The sequence below is a fragment of the Palaemon carinicauda genome, chromosome 4 (assembly GCF_036898095.1).
Source record: "Palaemon carinicauda isolate YSFRI2023 chromosome 4, ASM3689809v2, whole genome shotgun sequence".
Lineage (NCBI taxonomy): Eukaryota > Metazoa > Arthropoda > Malacostraca > Decapoda > Palaemonidae > Palaemon > Palaemon carinicauda.
The window spans coordinates 52898634-52926542 of NC_090728.1; the positions used below are offsets into that span (position 1 = coordinate 52898634).

A 27909-nucleotide genomic window follows, 5' to 3' on the forward strand; every position below is an offset into this window, starting at 1 on the left:
GAAGATACTGGTCTGGCTAATTTTGTCAGAGCATGATTGCGTCATCTCCTTCCAAACAGATGTTGCGGAAGGCTAGAGTCATTACTGTATCTACTAATGCATCAACCCCGTACATGTCAAAAACACACATCATGGGGCCTCTGCGTACTCAAGCTGGCATGTCTGTACGCATCACCATCCTTGCGATTCAAATTATTATTATTAAAATTATTGAAATTATTATCAAAATCATTATTATTGTTATTGTTATTATTATTAAAATTAATAGTTTTCAATATTAAACTTACCCGATAATCATGTAGCTGTCAACTCTGTTGCCCGACAGAATTCTATGGAGGGATACGCCAGCTATCACAATACTAGAAGGGGGTGTATTTACCAGCGCCACCTGTGGCCAGGTACTCAAGTACTTCTTGTTGACACCTCCTCAATTATTCCTCTGTCGTGCTTCTGACAAGACGTTCTGGGATACGCTTATGTTCTTGGAGTATTTTCACGACTTTGGTGAAGTATTTCTCTTTGATTTCGGCTGTCGCTTTACTGGAAACTTCTATTTTAGCTTAGTTAGCTTTTGGAATTTGATTAATTTTGGTGACGAAGAGAGTATGAACTCTCGTTCACCTTTCAATGGCCGACCCTTCCCTTAGACGGAAGTGTTGGTGTCTAAGAGAGTATAGACTCTTTTTCTTAATTTTGCTTAACAAAAGTTATAGATTTATTTTATATCTCTCCGCCTCTTATAGGCCTCTTCGATTAACTTCCTTTTATTATAAACTTATTAAAATTAATTTTTATATTTGTTTATATTCGACCTTCCTAATAGTAGGCGGTCTTTTCTTGGTACCGAAGTTAATTATCGTGAGCCCGTCTTTTCGGTTTTACCTGTTAACATATTATGCTATTTTAAGGTCTTTGAAAGAATTTCTTTGATAGTCTCGTACTTTTTCAAAGTTGAACTAACGTTTTGTTTGTCTCGGCAGTTGTTGACGTTCAGAACGTTTCAACTTGCACTCTATCGTTACGATAGAGAAAGAATGTTCACGGTTTCACATTGCAGTAAGAGTAACCGTGTCTAGCGTTTTGTTCATTCTTTCTTAACTTAATGGTTTTGATCCTAATAAGGAACTTTTCTTTTTGGGAAATATTTCAGTTTTTTCCTTTAACAATAATATGTTTTAACGATATATATGATTGGGCTCTTCTCTCAGGTTCTAAGTCAAGAGAGAGAGAGAGAGAGAGATAGAGACGGAGGGAGAAAGAGGATAAACGTTTCCCTCAAGCCTGCCAGGCGTACGAGTAACGTCGTTATCGTTTTTTGCTCTTCTCCCTAGTCTCTTTAGGGGAAGAAACTAAACGTTTCTAGAGTGATCTAGTGTTTAGTCTCTTTCCAGCCACTGAATTTTCTTTCATTAGATTTTTCTGTTACATTGTAATTCTGTTTTCGCAATTACTAACTTTTGAGAAGGATAGAATTGCGTGTTTCAGGTACAAACCACTTAAAGTTTCGAGTTCAGTGAAATAAGTGCAAACAGAAATCAAAGTGATAAGTGATTAGCGCAAAGTATGTCAGTGTTATGCGTGAGGGTACTTTTGTGCGCGCCAGTCGTCCTCCCAGTCCGGGACCTCTTGCAAGCTCCCAAGCCCAGGGGAGAAGCAATGTCGAAGGATTAAAGGGTTCGGCAGGCCTTGATCGGCGCACAGAAGTATCCTCGGTGGTTGTGGGCGTGTCTTACCGAGACCGTCACTCCCACCCGCAGACGATTGAGCCCTTATTTTGCTCGTCTGCAGAAGAGATTTAGAGGAGAAAATATAGGCAGAGTATCGCTGGTCTCAGGTCTCAAGACCTCTTAAACGTAAGTCCAGACCTATGCCAGACGTACGAAGTAAAGTTCAACAACCCGGATGCAGTCATTGGGTTAGCTCTGACTCTCCTCAGTCATCAGTTTGTCGGGCTGAGAGTGCGCCTACACTCCCCCCGCCTATGCTCGCTCCACCTGATCGCAGTACCACCTGCCAGGCGTACGATGTTGTGGACTCTACTACAGTCCATGCAAGCACAGCTTTCGGACCTGATGCGTGAGTGTCGTGCTGAGAGTGTTGCACCTCCTCCTCCTCCTGCACCGGTGGTGCACCAACCGCCTGCACCCGTTCAGCCTGTGCTGCACCCGCCTGCACCGGTGGTGCACCAACCGGCTGCACCCGTTCAGCCTGTGCTGCACCCGCCTGCACTCGCTGCACCCAGTCGCAGCACCATCTGCCAGGCGTACGATGTTGTGGACTCTACTACAGTCCATGCAAGCACAGCTTTCGGACCTGTTGCGTGAGTGTCGGGCTGAGAGTGTTGCACCTCCACCTGCACCCTTTCAGCCTGTGCTCAACCCGCCTGCACTCGCTGCACCCAGTCGCAGCACCATCTGCCAGGCGTACGATGTTGTGGACTCTACTACAGTCCATGCAAGCACAGCTTTCGGACCTGTTGCGTGAGTGTCGGGCTGAGAGTGTTGCACCTCCACCTGCACCCGTTCAGCCTGTGCTCAACCCGCCTGCACTCGCTGCACCCAGTCGCAGCACCATCTGCCAGGCGTACGATGTTGAACCTCTTTCTGTGTTCGCTGTTCCCAGTGTTGTTCAGCCTCAGCCTTCTTTAAGGCAACCTTTGGTTTGGGATCAGGAGGATTACTCCACTCTTCCTCCTCCTCCCCTGGCTGCTCCACCGGTGGTGCAACTCTCGGTGGAGGTACAACCTCTTCCACCTGTGAGTCAGTCTCCTCAGCTGCTGCACCGAGCTCAACCCGTGCACCCTGATCCTGCGCCTCAGACACCTCTGCTTGCGGGAACTTTACCTTGTTCTGCGCAACCTCGGTCTCTTCACGCTCCACTCATACCACAGGAACAGGAACTTTCTGCACCTTCCACTGTTGTTGTTCCAGCTCGTTCTGACTCTGCTGTTCAGCATACCTTACCTCCATTTTCAAACCATGGCAAAAATATGAATCATGAGTTATGAATGTAAGGTAAACATTATGTTGATTTTTAAACCCCATGCAAGCATGCATAAAGCACTCTAGCACTGGTCATGGAATTTCTGAGAATGTTAAACGCCATGCACACGCTCTGCTTTCCTTACAGCAGGCTCTGCTTACAGCAGGCTCTGCTTACTACATGCTCAGCATTCAGCATGCTCTGCATTCAGCATGCTCTGCATACAACATGCTCTGCATACAGCATGCTCTGCATTCAGCATGCTCTGCATACAACATGCTCTTCATACAGCATGCTCTGCATACAGCATACTCTGCATTCATCATACTCTGCATACCTTACCGCATGCTTCTCAACATATCTTGGGTTGTTGCCAACTCACTAGACTGTCAAGCAGTTTCATAACGTTGCCTTCTAGTCTGCTGCTTTTGCACCAGTGAACCCTCACTCAGAGAACTTAGCTTTTCTAGGATAAGGTCCCTGTAGATGAGAAAGTTCTTTTCTCCCTCCTTCTGATATTCCCTTGAGGACTCTGTCATTTGGAGGAAGCCTTTAGCTGCATAACCTCTTATGGACTTTTATTTAAGCATAACATGCTTACAGGGAAGGTAATGGTTCCACTTCAGCCGCTAATCCCGTCTGTTACCACACCTGCTCCCATAGACCTTGAGCTGTGTTGCATGACATGCAGTCCAAGCTTAGTCCTTGTTAGAGGATTTTTTGTTTACGGAGTCAATGTGTCACGGGGAAGACGTTCAACAACCAACAGAAGGGACTTGTTGTGACGCAGTGCGGCTACCTCAGCAACCCGTTAAGGAGTTGTCTGTACGACCCAGATAGTCTAGACAGATTCGGGTTGTCACTGTATTTCCTCGCTTGCCCATGATTGACAGTTTACAGACTGTGCAGCAGTATCATGATCTTGTGTCCGGCTCCGTCAGACGACTGGCTTTTAAGAGCTCCCACAAGTCGTCGCTGTCTGGAGATTTTCAATGGACTATGGTTCTGACCAAGGAACTGGGCCTCCTGGTCAATTTTGAGGAGTCTCAGCTAGTTCCATCCCAGACCATTGTTTCCTTGGGTATGGATCTTCAGAGTCGAGCTTTTCGGACTTGTCCGTCGGCCCCAAGGATCTTCCAAGCCCTAGAATGCATCCAGAGCATGCTGAGAAGGAACCGATGCTTAGTCAGGCAGGGGATGAGTCTAACAGGGACACTTTCATCGCTGGCCCTGTTCATCGAGTTAGGGAGACTCCACCTCCGCCCCCTTCAGTATCTTCTAGCTGCTCACTGGATAAAGGACATGACGCTAGAGACGGGCTCAGTTCCTGTTTCCGAAGAGATGAGGTCTACTCTAACGTGGTGGAAGAACAGCATTCTTCTCAAGGAAGGTCTACCTTTGGCTGTTCAGACCCCCGACCACCGTCTCTTCTCGGACGCATCGGACACGGGCTGGGGTGCGACACTGGACGGACAGGAATGCTCGGGAACATGGAATCAGGAGCAAAGGACACTTCACATCTATTGCAAGGAGTTGTTGGCAGTTCATCTGGCCTTGATAAACTTCAAGTCCCTCCAGCTTAACAAGGTGGTGGAGGTGAACTCCGACTACACCACAGCCTTGGCTTACATCTCCAAGCAGAGAGGGACTCATTCGAGGAAGTTGTTCAAGATCGCAAGGGACCTCCTCATTTGGTCAAAGATCGAAAGCTCACGCTGGTAACGAGGCTCATTCAGGGCGATATGAATGTCATGGCAGATCGCCTCAGCCGTAAAGGTCAGGTCTTCCCCACAGAGTGGACCCTTCACAAGAATGTTTGCAGCAGACTTTGGGCCCTGTGGGGTCAGCCAACCATAGTTCTATTCGCTACCTCGATGACCAAGAAGCTCCTCTTGTATTGTTCTCCGATTCCAGACCCAGCAGCAGTTCGCGTGGATGCCTTTCTGCTGGATTGGTCCCATCTCAACCTGTATGCATTCCCGCCGTTCAAGATTGTCAACAGGGTACTTCAGAAGTTCGCCTCTCACAAAGGGACACGGTTGACGTTGGTTGCTCCCCTCTGACCCGCGAGAGAAGGGTTCACCGAGGTACTGCAATGGCTGGTCGACGTTCCCAGGACTCTTCCTCCTAGAGTGGACCTTCTGCGTCAACCTCACGTAAAGAAGGTACACCCAAACCTCCACGCTCTTCGTCTGACTGCCTTCAGACTATCGAAAGTCTCTCAAGAACTAGAGGCTTTTCGAAGGAGGCAGCCAGAACGATTGCCAGAGCAAGGACGACATCCACTCTCAGAGTCTATCAGTCTTAATGGGAAGTCTTCCGAAGCTGGTGCAAGGCCAATGCAGTTTTCCTCAACCAGTACCACTGTAACCCAGATTGCTGACTTCCTGTTACATCTAAGGAACGTAAAATCCCTATCAGCTCCTTCGATCAAGGGTTACAGAAGTATGTTGGCAGCGGTTTTCCGCCACAGAGGCTTGGATCTTTCCTCCAACAAAGATCTACAGGACCTCCTTAGGTCTTTTGAGACCTCAAAGGAACGTCGGTTGTCCACTCCAGGCTGGAATCTAGACGTGGTCCTAAGGTTCCTAATGTCATCAGGATTTGAACCGTTCCAATCAGCCTCTTTTAAGGACCTCACATTAGAAACTTTTCCTCGTGTGCTTAGCAACAGGTAAAAGAGTAAGTGAGATCCACGCCTTCAGCAGGAACATAGGTTTCACATCTGAAACGGCTACATGTTCCTTGCGGCTCGGTTTTTTTTGGCTAAAACGAGCTTCCTTCCCGTCCTTGCCCTAAGTCGTTCGAGATCCCAAGCCTGTCCAACATGGTGGGGAACGAACTAGAGAGAGTACTTTGCCCTGTTAGAGCTCTTAAGTACTATCTAAGAAGGTCAAAACCATTACGAGGACAATCAGAAGCCTTATGGTGTGCTATCAAGAAGCCTTCTCTACCAATGTCTAAGAACTCAGTTTCTTACTACATCAGGCTTCTGATTAGAGAAGCAAATTCTCATCTGAAGGAAGAAGACCTTGCTTTGCTGAAGGTAAGGACACATGAAGTGAGAGCTGTGGCTACTTCAGTGGCCTTCAAACAGAACCGTTCTCTGCAGAGTGTTATGGATGCAACCTATTGGAGAAACAAGTCAGTGTTCGCATCATTCCATCTCAAAGATGTCCAGTCTCTTTACGATACTGCTACACCCTGGGTCCATTCGTAACAACGAATGCAGTAGTAGGCGAGGGCTCAGCCACTACATTCCCATAATTCCATAACTTTTTAACCTTTCTCTTGAATACTTTTTATGGGTTGTTCGGTCGGCTAAGAAGCCTTCCACATCCTTGTTGATTTGGCGGGTGGTCAATTCTTTCTTGAGAAGCGCCGAGGTTAAAGGTTGTGATGAGGTCCTTTAGTATGGGTTGCAGCCCTGTATACTTTAGCACCTTTGGGTTGATTCAGCCTCCAAGAGGAACGCTGCGCTCAGTAAGGAAGACGAACTTAAAAAAGAGACAGAGTAACGGTTCAATTCGACTTCCTTACCAGGTACTTATTATTTCATTGTTATTTGAGATAACTGTTATATGAAATATGGGATACTTGGCTATCCTTTAATCTTGTACACTGGTTTTCACCCACCCCCCTGGGTGTGAATCAGCTACATGATTATCGGGTAAGTTTAATATTGAAAAATGTTATTTTTATTAGTAAAATAAATTTTTGAATATACTTACCCGATAATCATGATTTAATTGACCCTCCCTTCCTCCCCATAGAGAACCAGTGGGACCGAGGAATAATTGAGGAGGTGTCAACAAGAAGTACTTGAGTACCTGGCCACAGGTGGCGCTGGTAAATACACCCCCTTCTAGTATTGTGATAGCTGGCGTATCCCTCCATAGAATTCTGTCGGGCAACAGAGTTGACAGCTACATGATTATCGGGTAAGTATATTCAAAAATTTATTTTACTAATAAAAATAACATAATTACTTTTATCAAAATTATTACTTTAGCAAATGGAGGGCTATTATGATCCAAAGTACTAATTCGGTCTTCTGTCTCGCAATCTAGTTGTATAAAAGAGTGTCAAGGAAAGCTGGAATGCAAGGGTTTAGCAGTTTGAGAAAATTTTAAAGGCGCAGTGAACACTCAGAATGCTTACTGAATGGAACACTATTACTGTACCACTAAATCCAACTTAAGAAGTCAGGTAATGGTTAGCAACTGGGTAGATAAGAACAGAATTACTGTACTGCTTTCAAGTGAAGACTTACTAACAAAGGAAGCTAAATTAGTTAAGATCTTTTTCTAAGCTTATCACTATCAAAATGTGGCTGGTTGTCCATATTAGAGAATGGTGATGGTGTGTCATTATTATCATCATCCCTGCTATAAACAACTAGCTTAGTCTTCTCTGGCTTTCCCCCTGAACTAAGAGCAAGTTTTATTTTCTCTTTGAATGTGAAAAGTACTTTCCATGAGAGGAACAGTGATGTAATCGCACATCTCACAGTTATTTAAATTGCAGTACTGTACCTGTGAAGTAATCTATATCAAATCCAGAGAAAGACAACTTAAAACACATTAAAAGTTATCACAATATGGAAGGAGTGTGTCAAGCCGACAAAACTATGCAACTGGAGTAACAGAGCCTCTGGCACATTACTGCTTTGCTTTTTGCCATTAACCTCTAGTGAGTGTCTCATTTTTGTACAAGAGGCATGTGTTAATGGAAAGAAAAGAAAATGGAGAATTTTCTAAATTTTAGGGGTAAATGTTAATATATTGAATTAAGCTTCAAGAGAAGAATCAATATGAACATCAGGGGAGGTTCATAGAAATAATGTTGCTCTGAAGAGGCTTATAGCAGTTCTCCAAATAGCCCCTCAAGAGGTTTGTAGCAATTCTCTTGTTAAGCTATCCTTGTTTAAAACCTAATTTTTCAATATTAATCTTACCCGATAATCATGTAGCTGTCAACTCCGTTGCCCGACAGAAATCTACGGACGGGATACGCCAGCGATCGCTATACAAGAGGGGGGTGTACTCACCAGCGCCATCTGTGGTCAGGTACTCCAGTACTTCTTGTCAACACCACCTCAATTTTTCCTCTGTCGTGCCGCCGGCAAGACCTACATGGATACGCTGTTGATTTTGGAGTCTTTGTTCACGGTTTTGGTGAAGTATTGCTCTGAAATTTAGCCTTCGCTATACAGGAAGCTTTTCCCTTAGCTTAGATAGCTTTTGGAATTAAATTGATTTAATGGTTAACGATCTTTGCTTTAATTTGGAATCCCCTCTTGACTGTTCTCTAATTCAAGATGTCCGACCACTCTCAAGCTCCTAGACAAAGGCGATGTAGTGTTAGGACTTGTAGTAGGCGTCTTCCGAAGGCCTCGGTTGATCCTCACACCGTTTGTTCCGACTGTAGGGGAAAATCCTGTCAGTTGGAAGATCGATGTGAGGAATGTGCCGGGCTTTCGGAATTCGATTTTAATGAATTCCTCAAGTATACGGCTAGGTTAGAGAGGGAGAGAGTTAGGAGGAGTTCTTCTCGCTCTTTGGTTTATTCCTCCCCCCATGATCCTCAACCTTTTCCTTCCCCTGTAGTGGTGACCCCCGAACCTATTACGAGTGCTCAGCCTGATATGTCGGATATGTTACGTGCCATTCAGGCTCTAGGTGATAAGGTGGAGTCTTTAGTGAGTGACCACAATCTTCTCTTGGCAGATGTCAAGGAACTTAAAGTGAAAAGTGCAGTGGGAAGTGGTAGTGCCAGTGCTGTGCCTAGTGTCAGTGTCAGTGTTGCGCATGAGGATACTTCTGTGCGTGCCAGTCGTCCTCCCAGTCCGGGACCTCTTGCAAGCTCCCAAGCCCAGGGGAGAAGCAATGTCGAAGGGCAAAAGGGTTCGGCAGGCCTTGATCGGCGCACAGTTGTATCCTCAGTGGTTGCGGGCGTATCTGATAGAGATCGTCACTTCCACTCCCAGACGATTGAGCCCTTTATTTCCTCGTCTGCGGAAGAAGTTTCCAGGAGGAAACGCTGGACCCAGGTCTCACGACCTCTTAAGCGTAAGGTCCAGACCGAGCGAGTCCAACGGCCCAGGTGTAGCCACTGGGCCAGTTCGGACTCGCCGCAGTCATCTGATGGCTGCACGCCTCCTAAGAGAGGTAAAGCGATGCCTCAACAGGCCTCTGCTCCAACTTCTGTTGATCCCAAGTTGTCTATGCTGCAGACAATGCAGTCTCAGCTTGCGGTGTTGATGCAGGAGTTTCAGGCAGAGAAGGTTAGCACACCTCCTCCTGCGAGCGCTCCTCCACCTCTGCGCAGTCCACCCTGCCAGACGTATGATGTTGAGGCTCCTCCTGCCTCCATGCGTGAGCTGCCGCATTGGGAGTTGCCAGGTACCAGCGCTATGCAGCAACCTCCACTTTCCTTGAGGCAGGAGCCTCTTGCTATGCGGCAACCTCCTCAACCCTTGAGGCAGGAGCCTCATGCTTTGCAGCAACCTCCTCTACCCTTGAGGCAGGAGCCTCATGCGTTGCGGCAACCTCCTCCATCCTTGAGGCAGCAGCCTCATGCGTTGCGGCAACCTCCACCATCCTTGAGGCAGCAGCCTCATGCTATGCGGCAACCGCCTCAACTCTTGAGGCAAGAGCCTCTCTCTGCGCAGCTACCTCCTCAACCCTTGAGGCAGACGCAACTCTTGAGGCAGGAACCTCATGCTATGAGGCAGCCGCCTCAACGCATGCAGCAACCGCATTCTTCGCAGCATGAGCCTCTTCCCATTCAACATGAACCGCATACTATGCAGCATGAGCCTCATGCCTTACAGCATTCGCTTCTGACCACGCTTGCTCCTCAGACCTCCGCAGAACCTCCTTCATCCCAGCCTCATGACTTTGTCATTGCCAGCCCTCATCCTCTTCAGCAGAGACTTGATGATGGATCCGCAAGTGCGCATGCACCCGTTCTTCAGGATTCAGCCATTCAGCATACCGCTTTATCGTTACCTCTCGCTTCTCAACCCTCAGGTGATGAGGTTTCTGAGGATGAAGCTGCTCACCTGGATAATCCTTCTTCTGATGTGGAGGAACACAAGTCGTCGCCACCTTCCATAGACTTTCGTAAGGTCCTGACTCTGTTCAGAGAGTTATACCCTGAACACTTTGTTTCTGCAACCCCTCGTTCTCCTCCATCCGAGTTTTCTCTAGGCATGCAGCCTATTACGTCTGCCTACACTAAGCTTGTCCTCGCCAGATCATCAAAGAGAGCTTTGAGGATTTTAGGGGATTGGTTGCAGTCCAAGCAGCAACTGGGAAGGACATCTTTTATGTTTCCTCCTCCTAAGCTGGCTTCTAAGTCGGGCGTCTGGTATGCCACGGGAGAGGAACCAGGCTTGGGGGTCCCTGCCTCTGCCCAGGCCGACTTCTCAAGTTTGGTTGACTCTCCCCGTAGGTCGGCTATGAGACGCTCTAAGGTCTGCTGGACCTTTTCTGATCTGGACCACTTCTTGAAGGGAGTCTTTCGCGCCTTCGAAATTTTTAATTTCCTCGACTGGTGCCTGGGGGCCTTGAGCAAGAAGACTGCCCCTTCTGACAAAGACTCGGCCATGCTGATCATGTCCTGTATGGACAGAGCAATTCGCGATGGTTCTGGCGAACTTGCTTCTATTTTTGTCTCAGGAGTCCTCAAGAAAAGGGAACATCTATGCTCCTACCTTTCTACTGGTATCACTTCTTGCCAGAGGTCACAGTTGCTGTTTGCTCCTCTCTCCAAGTTCCTATTTCCGGAGGAGCTAATCAAAGAGATGGCTGCGGCTCTTATCCAGAAAGATACGCATGACCTCATGGCCTCTTCAGCACGTAAGGCTAAAATCGTACCTTCAGGGCCGAGAACTTACCGCACCCCGGTGGCTGATACACCTGCTACCAGATTCATTCCGCCCTTTCGTGGCAGAGCCCCCAGCCGAGGAAGTTCCCGTCCAGACGGTCACAGGGGCAAGTCCAAGAAAGGTGCCAAGTCCACGAAAAGCAAGCATTGACTTTCCTCCTCTCCAGACAGCTGTAGGAGCCAGACTCAAGACCTTCTGGCAAGCCTGGGAAAGAAGAGGTGCAGACGCTCAGTCTGTCAAGTGGCTAAGGGAGGGTTACAGAATTCCGTTCTGCCGCAATCCCCCTCTGACCACATCTCCCATCAACCTCTCTCCCAACTACAAGGAGAAGGACAAGAGGCTAGCGTTACATCAAGAGGTGTCGCTCCTGTTACAGAAGGAGGCAGTGGTGATAGTCCGGGACCATCAATCCCCGGGCTTTTACAACCGTCTCTTCCTGGTGGCCAAGAAGACAGGAGGTTGGAGACCGGTGCTGAACGTCAGTGCGCTCAATGCTTATGTCACCAAGCAGACGTTCACAATGGAGACGACGAAGTCGGTCCTAGCAGCGGTCAGGCAGGAGGACTGGATGGTCTCGTTGGATCTGAAAGACGCCTACTTTCACGTTCCCATCCATCCAGACTCCCAACCTTTTCTGAGATTCGTCTTTGGAGAGGTTGTGTACCAATTCCAAGCCCTGTGTTTTGGTCTAAGCACGGCACCTCTTGTGTTTACGCGACTGATGAGGAATATTGCGAAATTCCTTCACTTGGCGGACATCAGAGCCTCCCTTTATTTAGACGACTGGCTTTTAAGAGCCCCCACAAGTCGTCGCTGTCTGGAGAGTCTCAGATGGACTTTGGATTTGACCAAGGAACTGGGTCTCTTGGTCAATTTAGAGAAGTCCCAGCTTGTTCCTTCCCAAACCATCGTTTACCTGGGAATGGAGATTCAGAGTCGAGCTTTTCGGGCTTTTCCGTCGGCCCCAAGAATCAACCAAGCCCTAGAGTGCATCCTGAGCATGCTGAAGAAGAACAGATGCTCGGTGAGACAGTGGATGAGTCTAACAGGGACTCTGTCATCGTTAGCCCTGTTCATCGAGTTAGGGAGACTCCACCTCCGCCCCCTTCAGTACCATCTAGCAGCTCACTGGAACAAGGATATGACGCTCGAGGCGGTCTCTATTCCTGTTTCCAAAGAGATGAGGGCTACTCTTAACGTGGTGGAAGAGCAACATTCTTCTCAAGGAGGGTCTCTCATTAGCTGTTCAGACCCCCGACCTTCATCTCTACTCGGACGCATCAGACTCGGGCTGGGGCGCCACATTGGACGGACAGGAATGCTCGGGGACATGGAACCAGGAACAGGAAACGCTTCACATCAATTGCAAGGAGTTGTTGGCAGTTCATCTGGCCTTAATGAACTTCAAGTCCCTCCTGCTAAACAAGGTGGTGGAGGTGAACTCCGACAACACCACAGCCTTGGCGTACATCTCCAAGCAGGGAGGGACTCATTCGAGGAAGCTGTTCGAGATAGCAAGGGACCTCCTCATTTGGTCAAAAAGTCGAAAGCTCACGCTGGTAACGAGGTTCATTCAGGGCAATATGAATGTCTCGGCAGATCGCCTCAGCAGGAAGGGTCAAGTCATCCCCACAGAATGGACCCTTCACAAGAACGTGTGCAGCAGACTTTGGGCCCTGTGGGGTCAGCCAACTATAGATCTGTTCGCTACCTCGATGACCAAGAGGCTCCCATTGTACTGTTCCCCGATTCCAGACCCGGCAGCAGTTCACGTGGATGCTTTTCTGCTGGATTGGTCCCACCTCGATCTGTATGCATTCCCGCCGTTCAAGATCATCAACAGGGTTCTTCAGAAGTTCGTCTCTCACGAAGGGACACGGCTGACGTTGGTTGCTCCCCTTTGGCCTGCAAGAGAATGGTTCACAGAGGTACTGCAATGGCTGGTCGACGTTCCCAGGACTCTCCCTCTAAGAGTGGACCTTCTACGTCAACCTCACGTAAAGAAGGTACACCCAAGCCTCCACGCTCTTCGTCTGACTGCCTTCAGACTATCGAAAGACTCTCTAGAGCTAGAGGCTTTTCGAAGGAGGCAGCCAGAGCGATTGCCAGAGCAAGGAGGATATCCACTCGCAGAGTCTATCAATCTAAGTGGGAAGTCTTCCGAAGCTGGTGCAGAGCCAATGCAGTTTCCTCAACCAGTACCACTGTAACCCAAGTTGCTGACTTCCTGTTACATCTTAGGAATGTTAGATCTCTTTCGGCTCCTACGATCAAGGGGTACAGAAGTATGTTGGCAGCAGTTTTCCGCCACAGAGGCTTGGATCTTTCCTCCAACAAAGATCTGCAGGACCTCCTTAGGTCTTTTGAGACCTCTAAAGAACGTCGCTTGTCCACTCCAGGCTGGAATCTAGACGTAGTCCTAAGGTTCCTTATGTCATCTAGATTTGAACCTCTCCAGTCAGCCTCTTTCAAAGACCTTACTCTCAAAACTCTTTTCCTCGTCTGCCTTGCAACAGCCAAAAGAGTAAGTGAGGTTCACGCCTTCAGCAGGAACATAGGATTCACATCTGAAACGGCTACATGTTCCTTACAGCTCGGTTTTTTGGCAAAAAATGAGCTTCCTTCACGTCCTTGGCCTAAATCGTTCGAAATTCCTAGCCTTTCCAACATGGTGGGTAACGAACTGGAGAGAGTTCTTTGCCCTGTCAGAGCTCTTAAGTACTATCTTAAAAGGTCAAAACCCTTACGAGGACAATCAGAGGCCTTATGGTGTGCTATTAAGAAACCTTCGATGCCTATGTCTAAGAACGCAGTTTCTTATTACATAAGGCTTCTGATTAGAGAAGCTCATTCTCACATGAAGGATGAAGACCTTGCTTTGCTGAAGGTAAGGACACATGAAGTGAGAGCTGTGGCTACTTCAGTGGCCTTCAAACAGAACCGTTCTCTGCAGAGTATTATGGATGCAACCTATTGGAGGAGCAAGTCAGTGTTTGCATCATTCTATCTCAAAGATGTCCAGTCTCTTTACGAGAACTGCTACACCCTGGGACCATTCGTAGCAGCGAGTGCAGTAGTAGGTGAGGGCTCAACCACTACTTTCCCATAATCCCATAACCTTTTTAACCTTTCTCTTGAATGCTTTTATTGTTGTTTTGGGTTGTTACGGTGGGCTAAGAAGCCTTCCGCATCCTAGTTGATTTGGCGGGTGGTCAATTCTTTCTTGAGAAGCGCCTAGGTTAGAGGTTGTGTTGAGGTCCTTTAGTATGGGTTGCAGCCCTTTATACTTCAGCACCTAAGAGTTGTTCAGCCTCCTAAGAGGACCGCTGCGCTCAGTAAGGAAGACGTACTTATTAAAGGCAGAGTAATGGTTCAAGTCGACTTCCTTACCAGGTACTTATAATTTCATTTGTTATTTTGAATAACTGATAAAAATGAAATACGGGATACTTAGCTTCTTGATTAACATGTACACTGGTTTTCACCCACCCCCCTGGGTGTGAATCAGCTACATGATTATCGGGTAAGATTAATATTGAAAAATGTTATTTTCATTAGTAAAATAAATTTTTGAATATACTTACCCGATAATCATGATTTAATTGACCCACCCTTCCTCCCCATAGAGAACCAGTGGACCGAGGGAAAAATTGAGGTGGTGTTGACAAGAAGTACTGGAGTACCTGACCACAGATGGCGCTGGTGAGTACACCCCCCTCTTGTATAGCGATCGCTGGCGTATCCCGTCCGTAGATTTCTGTCGGGCAACGGAGTTGACAGCTACATGATTATCGGGTAAGTATATTCAAAAATTTATTTTACTAATGAAAATAACATTTTGAAGAAATATTATTACATTTTTTCAAGTTGTTTCTTATTCTTTTTTTTTTTTGATTAGTGCTCCAGCTTTCAAAATTTTAATTATGTTTTGTTTTAATATCTATTGAATTATATTTTACATTTGATAATGCTTTAATTTAATTCTTTTAGACTCGTAATTTTATATAACATGACTTTTTAAACTCAAAGATGAAATTTTGTTAGCACTAAACCTGTAGTTGCAACACCAAAGGAATTCCTTTATTTATCAATCAATTATATCTGGGATATAAGTGCAATGAATGGACAGGCTATATTAAAGTATTATTATTAAGCTGTGATGAAACAAAGTCTTATTATAAATAAGAAAGAATGATGGGAGTCAATTCATCTGATGATGAAATATGTACTCAGGAAAAGTAAATTCAAATAAGCTGAATACAATAAAGATGAATTATTTAATGATGGAAAGGGATATTTGATTTTTAAATGTCAAACTCAATAGTAACATAACTCTTATCTAAACTATTGTAGCATAAATACTTTGCTTTGAAAATTATAAGAGCTGTATCAAGGGAAATTTTAGAATATACAGTAATATGGTATATTATATATTCATAGCTATTTTTGGAGACTGTAACCCATGAAAATAACAAAGAGTTAACTGTAACGGTATTTTTATTTTTCAGAGGATGGTGACGTATTTAGTTGGGGTTTTGGATTTCTTGGAAAAGGACCAGAAGCTTCATATTCCAGAAATCCTGTGCAGATTCCGTCAACTTTATTTGGTAGAACAGTTTTAACACCAGAGGCAAAGGTAAGTGAATTCATTGACTGGTATTTATGTTACAGCTCCAGTTGAAATGCTCCTTAACTTAATTCTCAGTATGTGAGTGCTGCTTTTTCCATAGTGTCCCTTTAGCAGGTTCAGCAATACAGTAGCATCTTTTCTTTCTACCTGTGTTTTTCTCATTCTTTTTTCAAAAAATATTTCCAGATTTACCTTTTCGTGCTTCAATTAAACCTTATTTATTGATTTGGAGCATCCTAATCGAGGTAAAAAATTGCGAGGTGGGGCTTGGTTTCTCGTATTTAGGTTAGTTTGCCGCCAACAGATCGCCACCAACAATTAGTCAATGATAACAATTTGTTGCTGATGACAGTTTGGCACCAAATGAGGATTCACAATTACAGATGAAAAAACTCATTGGAAAAATTAAAAGTTTGCTTCAAAATATCATATTTATTCTGGTTGAGAAGATGTCATGCTGGGCATAATTTTAGAAAACATTCTTATCATTTTATTATATTTGAAGATTATGAGCTGTACCACATAAATATTCAATACTGTACAGTACAATTTCTTTCGTTTTCATATTCAGAGAAACATTTTTTTTTTTTTTTTGTCCATATCATGGTACTTTCATTAATTTCATGGCAGGTTCATGTGTTGCAATAAGATGTTCCATATACAAATATTTACCTTTTTGTACTTAATTCAGTGTTTTGAAAACTTCCGCAATATTACAAGTTCAGGATCGATATTGTATTGTTGTTGAAGTCCACTTGATGATATATAGTATGTCTTTGCTTGCTCTGCACAAGAAGAAAGATGTATGCAGTTATTGTAGCTACTGGGAGACGTTTTCTTACTGCATTGATCACCGCTTGTTAAAAATCACTATGAATATAATGGGGATTCAAGTTTGTCACTATAAACACAATATTTTTCAAACATTTTCCTATATGTAGCTCCCTCTGTTTGATGTAAGTGTGTAACAAATAGGCTATACTCTACCTTGGTTTTTAGCTAGATGCAGTAAACTTCTTGACACAGTCGTTGTGCTATATTAAAAGTTCCATCCATGTGCCAACTAGATACTAGATACTGCAACCAAGACTCTGCCAAAGATGAAAATCTTCCTTCCTTCTGGTCCACTCTTTGCTAAACGGAAGTTTTCTTCTTTCCCACCCATACTTTCATATACTATTTATCTATTTGGAGTGATTAAGTGCTCAAAGTCAGTTGGAATGCGGACTTTCCATGTGATATTATAAAGAGGGTTTGTTAGCACCTGTCTGGGGTTGATAACTTGCAGGAGAGGCACTCCTGCCATCTAGGGTTTAAGGATTTTCTGGTGAATCTCAACTGTTGCAAAGTACAGTACACATAATTCTTGATAAATTACCAAATCATTTTATTATGCTATTTTTGAGTTTATACAAATCTGTAGAATTGATTGCTTATTTTCTAAGGGAGATAAGAGATTGAAATGAATAAAAGATTAATTAAGGTAGAAAAGAATGGTAATAAATAAAAGCTGAAATAGAGAATTTAGATAGGAGATACTAATATCAAAATTAACTTACAGGTTTTGAGTATTTATAGTGGAATCAACAGTTTTGCAGCTGTTAATAGTGTCGATTCACTCTTTACGTGGGGCAAAAATCCAGGTGGATGCTTAGGACTTGGCCACATAAAAGATCAATATTTTCCATTTAGGGTAAGTTGTTAGTTACATGGTATTTTTGTATGTAATATGGTAAAAAAAATAGTTATTCCAGTACAAATACAAACTTTTGTCCTTTACATATGAAAATGATAACAACGAAGCTAGAATACAGCAGTTAAAATTTTATAATGAGGTGTAGGTAGTTGGCCAGTGGTTACCGACCGGGAGTAGGGAAACTCCACCCACATGCTTGCTCACTAAATAGTCACTTTGATAGCAGCTGTCAGCAAGAGCAGGCATGTTCATGAGCTCAAGGGAGACGGATCCTCACCTCTTATGCCATGCCTGCAGAAGACACTCCTGCAGTCAGGCATCCCAGCTCCCCCTGTGATGAGGGTCAGAAGTGGTTGCCCTCCCAGTCAGAAGGAGTAAGAAGTCTTAAGAGGAATCCTGCAGCCTCAAGGTCATTCTCAAGGTTGAATAAGTCCCAACTTTTTTCCCTTACCCCTAGTACTCTGCCCTCCAAGTCTTCTCCGTCGGTCACTTCTGAGGACTGGTCAGAGAAGTGTGGCAACTCTTTAACCTTGTGACAAACTTCAAGGCAAGGAGACCTTCCTGTTTCCCCTAGTTAAACTGGGAGTGGGGCCTCCTCCTTAGGGTGAGTCTCCTATTTCTTCCTCTTTGCAGTATAATGATGTCTTGCGTTGTAGCCCTCCTAGGGACTTCAATGACCCCCCTTTCTAAGAAGCATCTTGTGGAGGTGATCTTGTCAATGGCCCTGCAGGAATAAAGTGCTTCCTTGCAAGAGAAGTCATCGGCTCTTCTCCTTCAAAGACCACCGAGGGAGATATTCTCCCAGGCGCTCTTCTCTTGGGAAATGCTCTTCGTTGCAGGACTCGCTAGAAAACCATGTGCCTCCTTCAGACCATCAGTATCCTGACCTTCACTCCTATGTGATAAAGGCTCCTCCAGAGCATGCTAGCTCCCCAGGGCATGCCCTCAGGGTTGCCAGGCAATCTTTGCCAAACCCTTTCTCTTTGGAGGACAGATCTTCAATGTGCCTCATCCCAGCAAGTCTAAATCTCATCCAGAGACTCAACCACATGTGACTCACCCACACACGCCTCATCCATATGCACCTCAACTATGTGCGCCTCTCCTAAATGCGTGTCGTCAAGATGCACCTCACCCAGACTCTGTCACTATCAACACAGCTTCTCCTCCAAGTTTGCAACCAGTACAGTATCATATGCAAACTGCAACTGATTCACCTCCCACTCATGACCACTCTCATCTATCAGTTTCAATTCTTGACCAAGCTCTTAAGAATTTACCTCTTTTACAGCTCCATCAACAAACAAATTTAAATACCATGGCGATATCACATCCCTGTCTCAGCCCCACTCTTACTGAAAACCACTCACTCACTTCATTCCCTATCCTAGTACATGCTTTACTACCTATATATAAACTCATCATTGCTTGCAACAATCTTCCACCAATTCCATATAACCTTATTACATTCCACATCACATCCCTAACAAAGTAGGCAAACCTGTTACTACACGAGTATATAAACCACATGGGTGGACCAAGCAAATCTATTATGAGACGTAGCTTAATTAGTTGGAGCAAGACAAACCCATTACCATATTCCTTAGAATTATGACAGAGACTTTCAGTTCAGTTTCCTTTATTGTATGGGCCATGAACCCACTGGTATAACCACACCATTGGTATAAGAGGTGTAAGGAACCTAAACTCTCGCAACCTACAAGGTCCAAGTTTAGAAATCCTGGGTTTAATTTCCAGCCAATTGGAACGGGGACTTCCTCCCGTCAAAGCATGAGTCTCTTATGTAAAGGATGAGGGTTTGTATTAGTGCTGGAACATATGTCGAATTTGGAGATTATTTGTATTTTTCTTAACTATACAAACCACCTGAGTCCTTTACTCATACTTTCCTGGCATCACCAACCCCCTAAAAAGTCCCAGCTGCAGTCAAAGTGACTACACTATTTCACAGTTTTCAATATTAAACTTACCCGATAATCATGTAGCTGTCAACTCCGTTGCCCGACAGAATTCTATGGAGGGATACGCCAGCTATCACAATACTAGAAGGGGGTGTACTTACCAGCGCCACCTGTGGCCAGGTACTATAGTACTTCTTGTTGACACCTCCTCAATTTTTCCTCTGTCGTGCTTCCGGCAAGACGTTCTGGGATACGCTTATGTTCTTGGAGTATTTTCACGACTTTGGTGAAGTATTTCTCTTTGATTTCGGCTGTCGCTTTACTGGAAACTTCTATATTAGCTTAGTTAGCTTTTGGAATTAATTTGATTAATTATGGTGACGAAGAGAGTATGAACTCTCTTTCACCTTTAAATGGCCGACCCTTCCCTTAGACGGAAGTGTTGGTGTCTAAGAGAGTATAGACTCTCTTTCTTAATTTTGCTTAACAAAAGTTATAGATTTATTTTATATCTCTCCGCCTCTTATAGGCCTCTTCGATTAACTTCCTTTTATTATAAACTTATTAAAATTAATTTTTATATTTGTTTATATTCGACCTTCCTAATAGTAGGCGGTCTTTTCTTGGTACCGAAGTTAATTAACATTGAGCCCGTCATTTCGGTTTTACCTGTTAACATATTATGCTATTTTAATGTCTTTGAAAGAATTTCTTTGATAGTCTAGTACTGTTTTCAAAGTTGAACTAACGTTTTGTTTTGTCTCTGCAGTTGTTGACGTTCAGAACGTTCAACTTGCGCTCTATCGTTACGATAGAGAAAGAATTTTCACGGTTTCACGTTGCAGTAAGAGTAACCGTGTCTAGCGTTTTGTTCATTCTTTCTTAACTTAATGGTTTTAATCCTAATAAAGGAACTTTTCATTTTGGGAAATATTTCAGTTTTTTCCTTTAACAATAATATGTTTTAACGATATATATGATTGGGCTCTTCTCTCAGGTTCTAAGTCAAGAGAGAGAGAGAGAGAGAGAGATAGAGACGGAGGGAGAAAGAGGAGGATAAACGTTTCATTCAAGCGAGTAACGTTGTTATCGTTTTTGCTCTTCTCCCTAGTCTCTTTAGGGGAAGAAGGTAAACGTTTCTAGAGTGATCTAGTGTTTAGTCTCTTTCCAGCCACTGAATTATTTATCTTTCATTAGATTTTTCTGTTACATTGTAATTCTGTTTTCGCAATTACTAACTTTTGAGAAAGGATAGAATTGTGTGTTTCAGGTACAAACCACTTAAAGTTTCGAGTTCAGTGAAATAAGTGCAAACAGAAAATCAAAGTGATAAGTGATTAGCGCAAAGTGTGTCAGTGTTGTGCGTGAGGGTACTTCTGTGCGCGCCAGTCGTCCTCCCAGTCCGGGACCTCTTGCAAGCTCCCAAGCCCAGGGGAGAAGCAATGTCGAAGGACAAAAGGGTTCAGCAGGCCTTGATCGGCGCACAGAAGTATCCTCGGTGGTTGTGGGCGTGTCTTACCGAGACCGTCACTCCCACCCGCAGACGATTGAGCCCTTATTTTGCTCGTCTGCAGAAGAAATTTAGGGGAGAAAACGCTGGTCTCAGGTCTCAAGACCTCTTAAACGTAAAGTCCAGACCTATGCCAGACGTACGAAGTTAGAGTTCAACAACCCGGATGCAGTCATTGGGTTAGCTCTGACTCTCCTCAGTCATCAGTTGAATGCACTCCGCCTAAGAGGAGTAAGGTTCTGCCGCAACAGATCTCTGCTGTTAAGGCTTTACCTCAGCAGACCTTAGTGTCTGCCGACCCCAAGTTGACTCTACTGCAGTCCATGCAGTCACAACTTTCGGTCTTGATGCGTGAGTGTCGGGCTGAGAAGGTTGCGCCTCCGCCTGCGCTCGCTCCGCCTGCGCTCGCTCCGCCTGCGCTCGCTCCGCCTGCGCTCCCTCCGCCTGCGCTCGCTCCGCCTGCGCTCGCTCCGCCTGACCGCAGTACCACCTGCCAGGCGTACGATGTTGAGCCACGTTATGAGTTTACTGATCCCAGTGGTGTGCAGCTCCCTCCGCCTTCCTTAAGGCAACCTCAGCAATGGGAACAGGAGGCTTATACCTCTCTTCCTCCGCTTCCACTTGCTGTTCCACCAGTGAGGCAACACTCGCTTGAGGTACAACCTCTCCCATCCATGAGTCAGTCTCCTCAGCTCTCGCTGCAGCGAGCTCAACCCTCCTCAAGGCAAGCACCTTAACACCTTAGCCTTGCGCCTCAGGAGCCTCAACTTGCGAGATTTTTACTGCGTTCTGCGCAGCCACTACCTTTTCGCTCTCAGCTCACACCGCAGGAACCTCAACTCGTTCCTCAGGAACTTGCTACTGCGCATCCGCCAACCACTCAGCAAGCGCAACCCTTGAGTTCAGCCACTCATGCCAGGAGTCAGCCTCCTCCACCCATGCGCCTACCTTCTGCTACTTCCTTTGATCAGCCTTTGCAGACTGAGCCTCAGGTGTTCCCTCAACAGAGTCTTGAAGAGGAAACCACAACTATTGTTGTTCCAGCTCATTCTGACTCTGCTGTTCAGCATACCTTACCTCCATTTTCAAACCTTATGATAATGGAGGTTATTTGTATTACTTATAAAATATATTTGTATTCCTTGCAATATATTTTTAACAATATCGCAAAATATGGCAAAAATATGAATCATGAGTTATGAATGTAAGGTAAATATTATGTTGATATTAAAACCCCATGCAAGCATGCATAAAGCACTCTAGCACTGGTCATGGAATTTCTGAGAAATGTTAAACGCCATGCACACGCTCTGCTTACCTTACAGCATGCTTTACATACAGCATGCTCTGCTTACAGCATGCTCTGCATACTACATGCTCTGCATACAGCATGCTCTGCATTCAGCATGCTCTGCATACAACATGCTCTACATACAGCATGCTCTGCATACAGCATGCTCTGCATACAACATGCTCTGCATACAGCATGCTCTGCATTCAGCATGCTCTGCATACAACATGCTCTGCATACAGCATGCTCTGCATTCAGCATGCTCTGCATACAACATGCTCTACATACAGCATGCTCTGCATACAGCATACTCTGCATACAACATGCTCTGCATACCTTACCGCATGCTTCTCAGTCACACATCTTTGGTTGTTGCCAACTCACTAGACTGTCAAGCAGTTTCATAACGTTGCCTTCTAGTCTGCTGCTTTTGCACCAGTGAACCCTCACTGAGAGAACTTAGCTTTTCTAGGATATGGTCCCTGTAGATGAGAAAGTTCTTTTCTCCCTCCTTCTGATATTCCCTTGAGGACTCTGTCATTTGGAGGGAGCCTTTAGCTGCATAGCCTCCTATGGACTTTTATTTAAGCATAACATGCTTCCAGGGAAGGTAATGGTTCCACTTCAGTCGCTAATCCCGTCTGTTACCACACCTGCTCCCATAGACCTTGAGCTGTGTTGCAAGACATGCAGTCCAAGCTTAGTCCTTGTTAGAGGATTTTTTGTTTACGGAGTCAATGTGTCACGGGGAAGACGTTCAACAACCAACAGAAGTGACTTGTTGTGACGCAGTGCGGCAACCTCAGCAACCCGATAAGGAGTTGTCTGTACGACCCAGACAGTCTAGACAGATTCGGGTTGTCACTGTACTTCCTCGCTTGCCCATGATTGACAGTTCACAGACTGTGCAGCAGTACCATGATCTTGTGTCCGGCTCCGTCAGACGACTGGCTTTTAAGAGCTCCCACAAGTCGTCGCTGTCTGGAGATTTTCAAATGGACTATGGATCTGACCAAGGAACTGGGCCTCCTGGTCAATTTTGAGGAGTCTCAGCTCGTTCCATCCCAGACCATTGTCTCCTTGGGTATGGATCTTCAGAGTCGAGCTTTTCGGACTTTTCCGTCGGCCCCAAGGATCTTCCAAGCCCTAGAATGCATCCAGAGCATGCTGAGAAGGAACCGATGCTCAGTCAGGTAGTGGATGAGTCTAACAGGGACACTTTCATCGCTGGCCCTGTTCATCGTGTTAGGGAGACTCCACCTCCCCCCCCCTTCAGTATCATCTAGCTGCTCACTGGATAAAGGACATGACGCTAGAGACGGTCTCAGTTCCTGTTTCCGAAGAGAGGAGGTCTTCTCTCGCGTGGTGTAAGAACAGCTTTCTTCTCAAGGAAGTCTACCTTTGGCTGTTCAGAAACACGACCGCCGTCTCCTCTCGGACGCATCAGACACGGGCTGGGTTGCGACTTTGGACGGACAAGAATGCTCGGGAACATGGAATCAGGAGCAAAGGACACTTCACATCAATTGCAAGGAGTTGTTGGCGGTTTTTTCTGGCCTTGATAAACTTCAAGTCCCTCCAGCTTAACAAAGTGGTGGAGGTGGACTCTGACAACACCACAGCCCTGGCTTACATCTTCAAGCAGGGAGGGACTCTTTCGTGGAAGTTGTTCTAGATCGCAAGGGACCTACTCATCTGGTCTAAAGATCGAAAGCTAACTGGTAACGAGGTTCATTCAGGGCGGTATGAATGTCATGGCAGATCACCTCAGACGGAAGGGTCAGGTCATCCCCACAGAGTGGACCCTTCTCAAGAATGTTTGCAGCAGACTTTGGGCCCTGTGGGGTCAGCCAACCATAGATCTGTTCACTACCTCGATAACCTAGAGACTCCTGTTGTATTGTTCTCCGATTCCAGACCCAGCAGCAGTTCACGTGGATGCTTTTCTGCTGGATTGGTTCCATCTCGACCTGTATGCATTCCCGCCGTTCAAGATTGTCAACAGGGTACTTCAGAAGTTCTCCTCTCACATAGGGACACGGCTGACGTTGGTTGGCTCCGCTCTGGCCCGCGAGAGAATGGTTCTTAGAGGTACTGCAATGGCTGGTCGACATTCCCAGGACTCTTCCTCTAGGAGTGAACCTTCTAAGTCTACCTCACGTAAAGAAGGTACACCCATTCCTCCACGCTCTTCGTCTGACTGCCTTCAGACTTTCGAAAGACTCTCAAGAGCTAGGGGCTTTTCGAAGGAGGCAGCCAGAGCGATTGCCAAAGCAAGGAGAACATCCACTCTCAGAATCTATCAGTCTCAAGGGGAAGTCTTCCGTAGCTGGTACAAGACCAATGCAGTTTCCTCAACCAGTACCACTGTAACCCAGATTGCTGACTTCCTGTTATATCTAAGGAAAGTAAGATCCCTTTCAGCTCCTACGATCAAGGGTTACAGAAGTATGTTGGCAGCGGTTTTCCGCCACAGAGGCTTGGATCTTTCCACCAACAAAGATCTACAGGACCTCCCTAGGTCTTTTGAGACCTCAAAGGAACGTCGGTTGTCCACTCCAGGCTGGAATCTAGACGTGGTCCTAAGGTTCCTTATGTCATCAAGATTTGAACCTCTCCAATCAGCCTCTTTTTAGGACCTCACATTAAAAACTCTTTTCCTCGTGTGCTTGACAACAGCTAAAAGAGTAAGTGAGATCCACGCCTTCAGCAGGATCATTGTTTTCACATCTGAAACGGCTACATGTTCCTTGCAGCTCGGTTTTTGCTAAACGAGCTTCCTTCACGTCCTTGGCCTAAGTCGTTCGAGATCCCAAGCCTGTCCAACTTGGTGGGGAATGATCTGAAGAGAGTACTTTGCCCAGTTAGAGCTCTTAGGTACTATCTAAAAAGGTCTTAACCTTTACAAGGACAATCAGAAGCCTTATAGTGTGCTATCAAGAAACCTTCTTTTCCAAGTTATAAGAACTCAGTTTCTTACTATTCAGGCTTCTGATTAGAGAAACACATTCTCATCTGAAGGAAGAAGACCTTGCTTTGCTGAAGGTAAGGACACATGAAGTGGGAGCTGTGGCTACTTCAGTGGCCTTCAAACAGAGCCATTCTCTGCAGAGTGTTATGGATGCAACCTATTGGAGAAGCAAGTCAGTGTTCGCATCATTCTATCTCAAAGATGTCCAGTCTCTTTACGAGTACTGCTACACCCTGGGACCATTCGTAGCAACGAATGCAGTAGTAGGCGAGGGCTCAGCCACTACATTCCCATAATCCCATAACCTTTTAACCTTTCTCTTGAATACTTTTTATGGGTTGTACGGTCGGCTAAGAAGCCTTCCACATCCTTGTTGATTTGGCGGGTGGTCAATTCTTTCTTGAGAAGCGCCGAGGTTAAAGGTTGTGATGAGGTCCTTTAGTATGGGTTGCAGCCCTGTATACTTTAGCACCTTTGAGTTGATTCAGCCTCCCAAGAGGAACGCTGCGCTCAGTAAGGAAGACGATCTTATTAAAGGCAGAGTAACGGTTCAAGTCGACTTCCTTACCAGGTACTTATTATTTCATTGTTATTGTGGATAACTGATTATATGAAATACGGGATACTTAGCTATCCTTTAGTCTTGTACACTGGTTTTTCACCCACCCCCCTGGGTGTGAATCAGCTACATGATTATCGGGTAAGTTTAATATTGAAAAATGTTATTTTTATTAGTAAAATAAATTTTTGAATATACTTACCCGATAATCATGATTTAATCGACCCTCCCTTCCTCCCCATAGAGAACCAGTGGACCGAGGAAAAATTGAGGAGGTGTCAACAAGAAGTACTATAGTACCTGGCCACAGGTGGCGCTGGTAAGTACACCCCCTTCTAGTATTGTGATAGCTGGCGTATCCCTCCATAGAATTCTGTCGGGCAACGGAGTTGACAGCTACATGATAATCGGGTAAGTATATTCAAAAATTTATTTTACTAATAAAAATAACATATTATGCAAAAACATTGATTTTTTATTTATCTTATTTAGGCATTATGTTAGTGCTAAATATCCTTTGCCCATGGTGGATGCATATTATCATGGACATTTAGAGTATACAGTACATGTTTTATACAGAACACTAATAAATAGAATTAAGGAAAACAAACTTCCAAAAGTTTCATTGGGTCTCTCATAATAAAAATAGGTTTTCATTTATGAAACAATTTATTTCAAATTTATTCTTTTTTCAATTAGGTTTTTTATGCCAAGCATAATATGTAATTTTATGAACTAATGAAGACCCTTATACTGTAAAGATGTCTTTAAAAACTAGCTATATACTATCTTGATGCTCCTATTAAAAAATTTAAATTGTATTTTGTTGTTTTGTGTTGAAAAAATTTTTTTTTTTTTTTACAGGTTGCACTGGCAGGAAAAATTCTTAAAGTAAGCATTGGAGTTGATCATATGGCTGTTATGGTAAAAGAACTCTTATGATATGATATGTGAACAAACTATAGTTTCTTTCATATTGTGGCCGCTATCGTGTTGTAAATATAGGCATTTAATATGTAAGTATATATTTTTGTTCCTTATTTCCCATATGTTACTCTGTTTTCTCTGTATTTTGATGCATAAGAAATACACACACACACACACACACACACTATAGTCCATTTCTTTTAGCGATGCATATTTGCACCGACTCGCGGCGGTGCCCTTTTAGCTCGGAAAAGTGTCCTGATCGCTGATTGGTTAGAATTATCTTGTCCAACCAATCAGCGATCCGGAAACTTTTCCGAGCTAAAAGGGCACCGCTGCGAGTCGGTGCAAATTTGCATTGCTAAAAGAAATGGACTGTAGGTCCTCGTAATATAACAGAGATCCATTTTTATGGCGTTCTAACTTGAGTTTAGTTACAAGTTGGAACACACCTGAATATAGTACAGTCTAGCTTCCTTTATTGCAAAGGTTAGGTAACAGACACAGGCGTGATAAGTAAATTATCACGACTAAGTGTTCCACTAGGGTGGGCAACTCCTAACCTAAAAAGTCACTGCCACTTGCCATGAGTAGGTGCCTGAGCGGATGATTAACACTGTAAATTCTTCCTAATGTTGTTTTTATTTGGTTGCTACCAGATTTTATAATCATATGACAGTGTACAGTGCATGTGCACTATGTACTGGACACAGTAAGGCTACAGTACAGTATTGTACTAAACTAAAACTTTACCGAGCGTCATCATACCCTTACTGTACTGTGTAACAAAACAGTTGTTCCTGTCTAGTAATATTGTAATATAACACTCGCTGATACTGTAGTGTATATTACTTTAATATATGTGCAGTAATATCACTACACTACAGCTTAACTGTACTGTCAGCGTTCGGGGTTTTTGTTCAGATGACTCGACACACGTAGCCCAAGCGTTTTCTTGAAGCATGATGCAACTCCTTATACGTTGTCTCTTGCGCATTATGCTATATATACAGTACAGTAACCTGGTAATTATATTTATTCCATCTCCCACTTCCAGGGGCTAAAAAAATAAAAGATAATGATAGAATTATTGTCAGTAACGTTATAGTATAATCGTTGCTTAAACGCATATAGCCACAATAACTGAACCCCCCCCCCCCCCCCAAAAAAAAAAAAAAAAAAAACTAAACAGCGGTTTTGCTTGTCGGCATTTTAATCATGGTATGATTTTTTTCTACTTACGTAGTACTTTCGAAGGATTGACTTAACAACATATAATGTGCTCAGTATAATCATATGCTGTGGTTGTGTTTTAAAGTAAAATAAACAGGAATTAATTTTATCTTTACAGTAAAAACATTCCTTTAGGATTGTTTATACTGTACGTATTTTGCCAAGATGGCGGTGGATGGTATGCTTACATAATCTCATTGATAAAGTTGTAAACATTGCTGAATCTCACAAATTGTTTTATTTTTATAACTCTTAAACAGAATTACAGCTTATTTTATAAACTAAAAACATTAA

At 44.5% G+C, this 27909-nt stretch overlaps 1 protein-coding gene across 1 annotated transcript in view; it reads left to right on the plus strand.

The window, feature by feature from the left end:
* Positions 1–26480, plus strand: part of LOC137639089 (RCC1-like G exchanging factor-like protein) — an 87809-nt gene extending 61329 nt beyond the window's left edge. The window contains exons 10-12 of the mRNA XM_068371414.1: positions 15385–15512; positions 17068–17199; positions 26320–26480. Of these exons, the coding sequence (XP_068227515.1) occupies positions 15385–15512; positions 17068–17199; positions 26320–26397 (338 nt within the window). The 3' untranslated portion in view covers positions 26398–26480. The remainder of the gene's footprint in view (positions 1–15384; positions 15513–17067; positions 17200–26319) is intronic.
* Positions 26481–27909: the final 1429 nt, after the last annotated feature.